We start from the raw sequence: 12,184 nt of genomic DNA on the forward strand, positions 1-12,184 counted from the left end.
ATAATTAAGTGCTGACAATACAGTGATTTATATTGCAGTGACTAATAGTACTATGACCCACTGAGAAAGGAAGAAACTCGTAATTGGAGTCCTTGAGAGTCTCTGTTACCATTGGCTAATCTTTTGAGGGTCACATGCTCAGGGTTTCTTTTTAAAGTCATCATCTGGCTGTATAGTAGAGGTGCTGTGCTCTTTGTGGTGCTTAGTTAAACTTGTAAGAAGTTCCTCAGGAGACTCAGTTAATCCTACACTATGTGTGAACAATTTTTGGGAACTTGGAAGCTTGTTTCCACTGAAAAATTTGATGACTATATGAAAGAACTTGGTAAGTAGGAAGCAATATTTTTTGTGGGTTTGGTTATGATGCTGAGTTTTTTGCTTTAGTTTTCTTATGTGTGAAAATCCTTTTTTCCCACCCACATTGATAACTAAAAAACAAATTATCAGCTGCTGTTCTGCAAGTAGTTTTCTATAGTTCTGAATTTAACATTAAGTTGCTTTGTTTACTGGATTTAGACTTCTTTAATAAAGTGAGAGTCTGGATGGAATGCTGTAACTCAAATCAAGTTGTTGTTGCATAATCCTATGCATGCTTGTTAAGCAGGTGCCACATTGTTATTTTGAATGATTTCCAAGTAAATTGCATGGTAATCCTAAAGAAGCTTATTAAGTAGTAAGACCTATTGTAAGCTCAGCCCATTTTCCACACAAAGGCTACAAGGGTACCATTTTTATCTGTTAATTTTTGTGTTTTTTAACTAGTACTAGAAAAAAGTCTGTAACACGGGACTATTCAAAAAATCTACTTAAAGTGTTTATAGTGCTGGCCATTTTTAAAAAACTTATTGAAATCCTTTTTACTCATTACCATTTAATCATGTTGCTGAACTGATAGCTACCCGAATAGTGTTGCCACTATTTTAGCAGCGGGATATCTAGAAAGAAAAGCCATAAGTGCCGCTTGCCAACAAAATATTTCAGTGTGGAGTGCTTCTCTTCATGAACCAGCTAATCTGTGGTATTTCCCCTCCTTTTCCGCTTGCTTTTAAACGGTGCCCGCTGGACATGCTCAGTCCCCAATGGTCTGGGGGGTGGTTCTTCATGGGTAGGGGGATATTGAAGTACTGGTAGCCAGTTTAGCTACATCGCTCTTTGATTTCTCTGTCCATTTTGGGGTTCATTTGAAAGTAACTTCTCAGAAATGATATATCCATCCAATGAGGTGGTTTTCCTCTATCCTATGTACCCAGATGTGATTTTCATCCTGTTCTCCATCAGTTCTATTCTCCCCCGCCCCTGTTCAGTCTTCAGTCCGTCCCCCCCCCCATTTCTGAGCTCAACTGGTATTTTATGAGCAGTAAACACGTTCAGTCCTCACTGAGCTGGGTTTTTATGGGGGTGGACCCCCTAAGTCCCCCCCAAAAAATACTTTGTGTTTCTGCAACCATTGGGAAGGTTCCCATGAGTTCGCTGATACTCTCCTCTTATTCATGGGTGGTGTGGTTTTGACAACAGAAAGGCCAGCATACTGGAAATGGATAAATGGATAGTGGCAAGCACCGTAAAGCAGGGAGCATGGTTTATGTAGTACATAAATGAAACTCTGTAATTGGCTACCATCTTTTGTTTTTTATTGCATTTATATCTCCAAAGAACTCAAAAGTGGTAAACAAGTTTTCCCCTGAGATGTGTCAATGGCCACCAGTATGGGACTTACCCATGCTTGCCTTTCCTCTGCTCTTTCTAGAAGCGGTCCACACTTTAAAGCTTCATGTCCAGACACACTTTTTTTGCTCTAGAGCTTTCTCTGTGAAGACCCACTCTCTAAAGCTGAATTGGAGCAAACTGCATTCCACGGAAAACCTGAATTGTCATTTGTTGCCCTTCAGCTTTAAAGAGAGGCTTTTTGTGGGGAAAACTCTGGAAGCAAAAGAAAAGAAGAGTGCTGGGACACTGAGCTTTAAAGAGCAGGATAAAAGAGGATTAGGCACGTTCATGGAGGAGAAGGTTATCAATTGCTACAAGTCATGATGGCAATATGTTACCACTTCAGAAGGTCACAATGGTCATCTGAATATGTCACTGGGAAACACAAGCAGGAAATTGCTATTGTGCACACATCCAGCTTGGGACTCTTGAAGGCACATGACTACTGCAGAACATGGCGTCCTGGTCTGGATAGATGTTCATCCTGCACTATCTCAATACCACAGCATGGGAATGCATAACACTTCATTCTCCATTTTGCCACCAATGCTCTTCTCCTGAAATAGTTTTTCTCTAGCTGTTTCTTCCAGTTACACTCTGCCCAGAGGTAGACCCCGGTGTGTGTGTGTGTGTGTGTGTGTGTGTGTGTGAATAGTTGCAGAGAAGGGAAGCTTGAGCAGGACAAATGTTTGGTTGCCCATGCTGTGCTTTTAAATCTTCCCCACTCTTTCCTTAAAGTTATCCTTCAGGACCTAGCTTGGGATGTCCCACTGCCCTGACTAGTTAACTGCCTTGATCTTCAGACACCCAGCAGCTTACGCTGAGAGCTTAACAGTGTTTCATTTGGCTTCTAGGTGTGGGCTTTCCCACCAGGAAGGTGGCTGGTATTGCCAAGCCCAATGTGATCATCAGTTGCAATGGAGATGTTATAACCATCAAAACAGAGAGCAGTTTAAAGAACACCGAGATTTCCTTCAAACTGGGGGAACCGTTTGATGAGACCACAGCAGATGACAGGAAAGTAAAGGTATGTCCTGCTGTTTTCTTAATTTATTTGATCCGAGTCTTGGTGGTGCAGGATGGATATCACTTGAAGTGTGGTGTGGGAGGTGGAGTGGATCTGAAAGATCAGATTTGGATGGACTGATTTTTCCATCTGAATGTGGAGGAAGAGTTTGCCCAAGGTATCAAGCAGTAGTTAATGGTCATGGGAACCTTTGGTATGCACTTCCAAGGCCATGGATGGGGAACATTTCTTATCTTGAGGGCCCCATTCTCTTGTCAACAACTGTTTGGGGGCCATGTTCTAGGGGTTGGCAGGGTCCAATGGAAGAGCATTGGAGGTGGTGCTGATTTTTGTCTAGTGGGCTACATTCCAACCACATGCTCTCTCTTCCCTTATTTACATATCTCTACTTTCTATCCAGCCAAGCAAAAAGCTTTATCTGGAGGGTACCACCTTGGCTACCCCTGGTTTAGCTTCTGGAGAGGTGTGCTTTGGCAATTACTCCATGGTTTGCCAGTTCATGCATTGGGCGAAACCACAAATAAGCTGCTTAACTACAGTTTAACATGATTTAGGATCCACTAACCAGATAGTCACTCTTTTCTTGGCAGAGTATTGTAACATTAGACAATGGGTCGCTCAATCAGTTGCAGAAATGGGATGGCAAAGAGACCACAATAAAAAGAAAAATAGAAGATGGAAAGCTGGTTGTGGTGAGTTCATTTTTCCCCTTGTATCTATATTGCAATGTGAAAGTAGAAATGGAAAAATTATGCACTATCGCTAATGAAAGGGAGAGATAAAAATGGAAGCAACGATGCAATCTATACCACATGCATGGTGACAGAAGAGCTTAATAGGTACAGAAACTACTTTTAAGGGGGCATGGAATGCAATTGCTCAAACAATTTTTTACATCAAAACAGCACACTTTGATGGCTGCTCCTTGCAGTCACTTGTATTTGGACAATATATATATAAACATGGTGTTTCTCATTTTATGAGAGCCATGGTACATAATCTGATCCAGCATTTCCTTGCATTTGAACCTAAGGAAACAGGAACGATAAACAGCTAAAATTCACTCGGGACAAACTTTAAATCGAACAATATGCTGTTATGGTTTAAGACAGCTGCAAATGTTTGGATTGGAACTCACATCAGCCCCAGTCAGCATGGCCGTGATAACTGGGGCTGATGGGAGCAGTAGTCCAAAACATCTGGAAGATATCAGGTGGGGGAAGGCTGGTTCAAGGGCATCACTCAATCCCATTTTTAAGTGCCATTGACTCAGTGATATTGTTAAGAATACATGTTAATTGGAATCAGTGGGCTTAAATGGGCTTTGATGAAGTAGGTAGTGTTCTGAATACCATTTTTGCAAGTGATAGACACAGGGTCAGATGGAAAAGGTAGGTTGTTGGAAGGCACTGGAAATTATGAGGGAGTTTCTGTTGCCAGCTACAGCGTAACTTCCAGATTGGATTACTGCAATGTGCTCTAGGTGGGGCTGCCCTTGAAGGCAACACAGAAATTTCAAATGGTCCGAATTTCAGATTACTGGCCGGGGTCCACTTGGAATTTGCAAAAAACAAACAAACCTGTTTTGAAACAGTTTCATTAGTTGCCAGTTGTATTCTGGGCCCAATCCAAGGCACTCACAATAGTATTTAAAGCCCTTAACTGCTTATCCTCAAAATATCTGAGAGACTGCATCCTTTCCTACACACCATCTTGGATATTAAGATAAGCAGAGGGAGCCCTCTTGGTAGTTCCACCCCCTTCATAAGCCTGGGATGTGTGGTAGGCCCTGAGTTGTGAAATTCCCACCTCACAGAGAGGTACACCTGGCACCTTCGCTACACAGCTTTTGGCAGATGCTGATGATGCACCTATTTAGCCTGGCTTTAGAAATGTGAGATGTGTGCTTTCAGGACCCACCCTGTCCAAATGACTGTAATTTGTTTTAATTGTTTTTAATACTGAGTTTTATAGTGCTGTAACCTGCCTTGGGACCTACTGGAGAAGGACGGGCAATAAACTTGGCACTAATTGATGGGCTTATAAAATCTATCCTGTTGAGTAAAGGGACATATTCCGTGACCAGTACCTACAGGGTTTCAAACGATCTCTGCAATTGCCAGGACACAGGTTTTATAAACAAACTGATGACAGTTTTTAATACTGGGGTTTAATTGTTGTAACCTGCCCTGGGACCTTAGGGTGAAAGGTGTGGTGTTCTTCCCAATAATGGTTTACGATGAGTAGACAAATAGCTCCGTGCTTGCCACCCCAATGTGTAGGATCTCAGGGGCGGGGGACATCAAGTATTAATGGCAGTTACTTCAAAGATGCTACAAAGGTGCTATCCAAGACTTTGTGCAAGAGGAATCCCACAGACACACAAGCGGGTTGACCAGCTTGCAGGCGTGAACTTAACCTCCAAGTTTCTTTGGCTGTTGTGCTGGTTGTCAGAGCTATCCAAGCATACTGAACTCTGCACATGTCCATGCATGTAGACTACCAGCCGTAGGCATAGTTCACAGATTAAGGGAGACGCCAGGTAATTGGATGAAACAGTGGTTGATACTGCCAGTCAGCATTAAGGTACAGGGAAATCTGGGCACCTCTCTGCCTAGCTTCTCTTCTGTCAGGGTGTATCTCTTTTTTGCACCGAAAAAGAATCCAAATTATCTTCCAGGAAACATGCTCTTCTTATCTCCAAATCTCTATCAGAGGTTGGGAACCTGTGGGTCCTCCAGATGTTGTTTGATTACAGTTCCCACAATCTCAGATTGTTTCTGACATCAGAAGGGCCACAAGTTCCCCATCAACACTGTTCTCTATATTTTGCCTTTTATTAGGAACATACTCAAAAGCACTAGTGATAACAAACGTAGAATACCAGGACCCAGACCTCCAAAGCTTTACAGCTCTAAAACTGTGCTTTGAATTGAGTCCCAAAATATGTTGGGAGAGGTGTGTTGTCAATAATCTATTGGGCAACAAATTAGTGGCTGCACTTTTGAAGCTGCTGGAATTTTCTAGACTGCATTTTGGGAAGTCTGACAGAGAGTATATTAAACTAGTGCAGCTTAGACGTCATCGTGGCATAAAAACAACTTACTGTGGCTTATTCTGCCTCTGCATGACAATCAGTTATACATCATTTTCTTCAGGGTTTGAGGTTATTGGGGCATGGAGAATCTAATTTGGGGGGCCAATGGAAATCTGTTTGTGAGAAGCAAGCTACTAGGGCTCAGGAAAAGCTTTGGATTTTCTGGGGTTCTGGCCTGACCCTATGCTTAAGGTTTAGAACAAGCACTTTAAATCCAGAACGATCTCTTAGTGAGTACTGACTTCCCACCTGCATTTGGAATGTTAAGTTGGTTCCCCACAAAATCACTTGTTGTGTTCAGCATTTGACATTCACCAGAACAAGGCTCCCTTTATATGTGGGAGCATGGAAGCTGCTGCCATGTATACAAATATGTGCACAGCTGTAAGATGCTTGTGAATGATGTAACAGTGGTCACCAGTGAGGTTGCCGGTTGGTGGTGTGAAAGATCATGTGATTTCGGCCAGGCCCATTTTGCTGTGTCATTTTGTCAACAACTCTGACTTGTGACCTGCAGAAGCATCTCTCGTACTACTGTGGCTGCATCTGAATGGGGGCTTGTTCTCTAGTAATCTAGTTCTGGTCCTCCTGCATTTAGAAACACCATAAGGGATGTGAACAGGAGATGCTCCATACTCTGATAACCCCCAGATTAGACCATTGCAAGCTGATTTATGTGGGATTCCCCTTAAAAGCTGTAAGTGCTGCAGAACTTGCAGTGAATCATCTGTATTGGTTGCCTATTCTCCTCCAAGCCTACTTCAAGATGTTTGTGTTAGTGTTTAAAGCCCTAAAACTTTGGCCTCAAATGTCTGAAAGAGCAGCAACAGCTTGGAGATTAAGATAAGCAGAGAAGGCCCTCCTGGAGTTTTTGCTACTCTCAAAGATTTAGAGGGTGACAACCTGTGAGAGAGTCCTCTTGGCAATGGCCCTCAAAATGTGGAACTCCCTCACCACAGAGGTGCATTTGGCACAATCTTTTAACAACAAATGTTGGTTGCCAAAGATGAACCTATTTACCTGTGCCATTAAGAACTGAGTTTGGTATTCTACCTGTAATGTGTGTTATGGATTATGATTTTAAGGTTATGGGTTTGGGGTTTCTTACTGTGGTTTTTTAATGCTGACACTTGTCCTGGGATCTTTTGGTGAAGGGCAAGTAATAAAACAATTAATAATACTGCTGTCTTAGCTGAAGTCAGACTGCTTACTCAACTCTTGGCATTCTTGTAAATCTTGAAACTTTTCACCTCAACAAATACTTATTTAAACAATTGAACACTTGAGCAACTTGTCTGAAGTTGCTTGTATGAAAAGAATGGATTCTGTGATATACTGATTCTCCTGTCTGTTACCTCCTAGGTGTGTGAAATGAACAACGTTGTCTGCACCAGAGTGTATGAGAAAGCATGAAGATAGACTCCTTCCCCTGTGTGGTTAGTGGGACACAGAAGCAGGAGAGTTAGCTGCTTCGGGATGCAGAGACCCACAAGGCAGTTGCTTTCTCCAAAGAACTGATATGTTATTGATAGAACCGTTCCAAAGAACCTGTATACAGTATTCAAACTAAAAGTATGGTGACTATTCAATAAAGTGCTTAATGATAAAGAAACAATGTTGCTGTTTTTTTGCGGTCAGATTCTGTATGGAAGCCGAAAAAGGAATAAGTCCAAAGTGAGATTTCAGAATTCTTTCTGTGGGATCTGCCAAGCTTCACTAATCCCCTCTTAAAATAGTAGCAAAAACCTGGCATCTAGAACAGCCATTTCTTCTCTACAGCAGAGGTACCTGGTAACCTGACCTTCCTTGGTGTGGGAGACCTGCTTGGATGCTCAGCCAGCTGTCATAGGAAGTCCGAACATTGGTCTATCTAGCTGGGTATTGTCTATACCAGGGTTTCCTAAATTTGGGTCTCCAGCAGTTTTTGGACTACAACTCCCAACATCCCTAGCTAGCAGGACCAGTGGTCAGGGATGATGGAAACTGTAGTCCCAAAACAGCTGCAGACCCAAGTTTGGGAAACCCTGATCTATACTGAGTGGCAGTGCCTCTGCAGGGTTTCAGGCAGGATTCTGTCCCAGCCCTACCAGGTGATGCCAGGGATTGAATTTAGGACTACAGTGGTACCTCGGGTTAAGTACTTAATTCGTTCCGGAGGTCCGTTCTTAACCTGAAACTGTTCTTAACCTGAAGCACCACTTTAGCTAATGGGGCCTCCTGCTGCTGCCGCGCCACCAGAGCACGATTTCTGTTCTCATCCTGAAGCAAAGTTCTTAACCCGAGGTACTATTTCTGGGTCAGCGGAGTCTGTAACCTGAAGCATGTGTAGCCCGAGGTACCACTGTATCTGTATACAAAGCTGATCCTCAGCCACTGAGCTTCACTCCTCTGATGGACATTTGGCAGCAGTGTGCATGAGCAATATATACTTCATGCACAAACATGCAGGCATCTCTCTTGACAGAGTGTTGAATCTTACCAAGTCATCCAGCACTGGGTTGGGGAGGAAATGTTGCAATTAACTCCATTTTGTTTGCTTTCCCCATTGCCATTTGTGCATGGAACTTTTCCGTCACATCCGCACTACATTGTCCTCATCAAAATGCTCTTCCACACATTTAATCTGAGAAGCTCATCTAGAAGGGTGGGGCTTTAGCTCAGGGGCTGAGCAGACACTGAGGAGTTGCAGGGCTGATCCCTGGCATCTCCCCAATTAAAAGGATGTTGGGAATGAATGGGAAGGACTTGTGCCTGAAAGTTGATGTGACTCAGAATATGCAACTGGCTTCAAGGGTTCAGTAGTCTGACATGAGCCAGCCTCATGTGTACACAGGCAGAAGAAGCACAGTTTGCTTAACTCTCAAAGATGATGGTTCAAGCAACCCAGATGAAGAATTATCTGTGAAGGCTGGATTCAGTGCCATATCATATCAGATACACAATTGCTCCCCAAACATTAGGCAGTGAAGTCTCCTACTCCATGCATGAAGCTGTAGCCCTGTGCCTGCTTACCTGGAAGTAAGTCCTGTGGAATTCAATGAGGTTTATTTTTAAGTAGACACATGCTTTGGATTGTGCTGTTAAGGAATCTTTAGTGGACTGGAGGATCAGTTTAGTCTGCCCAGTCAGTTATTAGAGCTTTTTCCCATTAAAGGAAGACTATTCAGATTGGATGGTAGATAGTTGCACAAGGTTGTAATCCACCCTGGCTGCATTTTTCATGGCAGAACTTACACAGAAGTAGACCTACTACAACACAGTTCTCATTTATTGGTTCCTCTGCAGTAGGAAACACTGTTCCTAAATTTCAGTGACTTACCATTTACAAAAACAAAAAGTACCTGAGGCAAAACGCATCCCAAGAAAACCAACTGAATCTTACAAATGAGCTGGTTTTGTGGGCATGGTACTTCACACAAAGTTCACATACTGAGTAAAAAGATGTTCTAAGCAATTAAGACACCCCCCATTTATTTATTTTATCTGTTACTAACATTTATTACAAAAACCCCCATACACACACATAAATATGTATATATGGGGAAAAAATAACTTGAGTTCACATTTTCCTATCTTTAAACCAAAGCCAATAATGAATATAATCTACAGACTGTACCCACCTTTCCTTTTCCAACTGGCTCATTTATTATAATTTTCATTTTTTACAACTTCCAAAGGCTCCATACTTTCTTTTTAAAGAATGTATGGGTTGCCTTATCTGAAAATACTTAAACCTTTGAGGAACAAAAGGTCTCTCTCTTAGTTGTTCAAATGAAATGATCTCATTATTAACATGCAAAAAGTCTTGCAGAGTTTAGAAACCTTACATTTCCCATTCTCTCATATCTCCCAGGATCTCATTTCGTCTTTATTTGATTCTTATAATTACATGATGCACAAGGAGAGAATTCTGGGGAAGCTTTACCTTTAGGTCTTAGCCATACATTACAAAATGATTGTGGCACATGGATTTTGAATTTCTTATTGTGTTTATAGCCCACCTTTTCCTCCAAGGAGGTCAGTGTGGCATACATGCTTCTCCCCCTCCTCACTGAATCCCCACAACAACCCTGTGAGGTAAATTAGGCTGAGAGGCAGTGACTGACCCAAGGGCACGCAATGAGCTTCATGGCCATGTGAGGATTTGGACCCTGGTCTTGGATAATTGATTCCCCTCCCCTGCACCACCCCAAATTAAATTGTTCAACCTCAGATATGAATTAATATTTTCAGATTGTTCAGTTTCATCAGATTTCATCTACCCCATGCCATTTTTCAAGAAAGAGAAGCAGATAAGGCCCTTTTCCTGACACATTACATGTGACTTATTCTGGAGCTGAGGCAGCTTGAATTCAGTTGGGGACAGAAAAACACCACCTAAGACTATCTGTGTTGGTTTCTTAGTTTCCATTTTAAAACCAAGTGAAGCAGATTAAAGTGTTCTTCTCCTGATGCTTTCGTTTGGGACATTCTCATGTCTCAAGATACATTGGACGTCAGCTTAGGGTCAAAATCTGCCCCATAAAACTTTGTGTCTTGCTTTTAGTATTCCTGAATGATGGTGAGCCAGAGATGCAACCAATTTTTCACATGCAAGTAGCAAGACCATGTCTATCAGCATATTTCGAAAGATTTGCCCTGCTGAATCACTTGACCTACATGTGAGGTCAAGAGGCTCCAGATTATCTTGACAGGCTTATTGCTTTCATAAACTCAGGCTATGTGATAATAATAATCTGCTTGTCCTTTCCCCTACATTACTCATCGCAACAGATGACTCTGTGGTGCGCCAGATCTTGCTTTCATTTGAGTTCTGCTACTTATGCTCTACAAAGAAATTGCATTAAGTTTTGCCTATTTGTCACCCTTTTTCTCAAGCTATCACTCTGCACCACAACAACAATAACTGGAGTAACTTGGGGTCACAATGAGGCTGTAGACACTTTCGTTACTATTAAACAACCATTACTTTCACCTTTGTAGTCAGGAATATTCTCCACACCTTGATTGTCTTTGTGATTCAATACAAAGATTATTGGAGCTGCTTGAAACAAAGGTGTTCACCTACACTGCAGTTTTTGTGGGGCAGCCCCTGTCATGGCCAAGTGTGGGTGCAAAACAATAAAGACCAAGAGATATGTATGGATGAAAACTTGGCCACAACTTGATTGACTGACTGACATGGGTGGGGCTGGCATTGGGTTAGGATCTGTAGGCTACCAACCTGATGTGCTGCCATCATACCACATGCCTATCATGGCATCCACTGGTCATCAATTGGCATCCGTGACCCAGCATGGCAGATAACTATGCAACTTGGGCCACTGGTATCTTGAGATAGCTACTGGACAGCCTGACCCACCCAAGCTAGGGGCAGGGGCTGTTCACCTTTCATGACCCCTTCAGGGTTCCCCCACCTTTAAACTTCTACCCATCCCAATGGAGATGAGATGCCTAACAGTTGCTACCCGCTGTGTGAAAGGTGAAAACCCCTGAACCTAATACCAGCTGTGGTTGGGAGTAAAATGCCTTTCTGACCCTGTTAACCAGTAGCTACTGCACTCCTCAGAGTCTCTAAACTAGGAATGGAAGGCTGGGAAAAGTTTCCCCTCTTTCACTTAAGGAGGAAGGAGGTTGGGCAAGATGGTAACCTGTGTTTTAAAAATAGGTACAGTGGTACCTCGGGTTAAGTACTTAATTCGTTCCGGAGGTCTGTTCTTAACCTGAAACTGTTCTTATCCTGAAGCACCACTTTAGCTAATGGGGCCTCCTGCTGCTGCCGCACCGCCGGAGCACGATTTCTGTTCTTATCTTGAAGCAAGGTTCTTAACCTGAAGCACTATTTCTGGGTTAGCGGAGTCTGTAACCTGAAGCGTATGTAACCTGAAGTGTATGTAACCCGAGGTACCACTGTACTACCCTACCCTGAGATTTCACACGTCTACACTGAGATCTCACATGAAAATTGCCCTTTTTCCTCAACCATGGTGGCTGCTACATCACTCCACAAATTGGCTACCACCATCAACAGACTCACCAGGCTGTGAGTTCCACACTCTTTCTGGATTATCTGATCAAAGCTCCTGGTTTTCAATAGCACGTATATTTGATGACATCATGCCCTGCTTCTCTACCTTAAAATTTTCTTCTTCCATCACATCCTGTATCTCCTGGTATCTCTATCTAGATGCTTCTAGGGCAGGTGTAGGGAATTACAATTCTCATCATCCCTGGCCACTGGCCATGTTTGCTGGGGGTGATGGATGTTGTCATTCAGCAACATCTGGAGGGCCAAAGGTTCCCTGCACCTGGTCTACAGGTGGGAATCCACCCTCACATTGTTAGTAAAGAAC

At 42.8% G+C, this 12,184-nt stretch overlaps 2 protein-coding genes across 2 annotated transcripts in view; one reads left to right on the forward strand and one right to left on the reverse strand.

Moving 5' to 3' along the window:
- Positions 1-12,184, reverse strand: part of LOC308481351 (myelin P2 protein-like) — a 215,637-nt gene that overhangs the window by 8,951 nt on the left and 194,502 nt on the right. The gene's annotated exons all lie outside the window — the stretch shown is intronic.
- Positions 167-7,446, forward strand: LOC308481349 (fatty acid-binding protein, adipocyte-like). Its single transcript, XM_081013690.1, has 4 exons — positions 167-325; positions 2,562-2,734; positions 3,325-3,426; positions 7,194-7,446. Exons 1-4 carry the CDS (start codon positions 253-255, stop codon positions 7,242-7,244), a joined length of 399 nt encoding a protein of 132 aa, XP_080869816.1. The 5' UTR covers positions 167-252; the 3' UTR covers positions 7,245-7,446.

This window comes from Podarcis pityusensis (genome assembly GCF_964106645.2).
Source record: "Podarcis pityusensis genome assembly, chromosome: 7".
In the NCBI taxonomy this organism is placed as follows: domain Eukaryota; kingdom Metazoa; phylum Chordata; class Lepidosauria; order Squamata; family Lacertidae; genus Podarcis; species Podarcis pityusensis.

Bases quoted from the DNA above. Each gene is read 5' to 3' on its own strand.
- LOC308481349 (XM_081013690.1), top strand. From the start codon at position 253: ATGTGTGAACAATTTTTGGGAACTTGGAAGCTTGTTTCCACTGAAAAA. The intron at 2,735-3,324 runs GTATGTCCTGCT...TTTTCTTGGCAG, and splicing joins CAGATGACAGGAAAGTAAAG to AGTATTGTAACATTAGACAA. The intron at 3,427-7,193 runs GTGAGTTCATTT...GTTACCTCCTAG, and splicing joins AAGATGGAAAGCTGGTTGTG to GTGTGTGAAATGAACAACGT.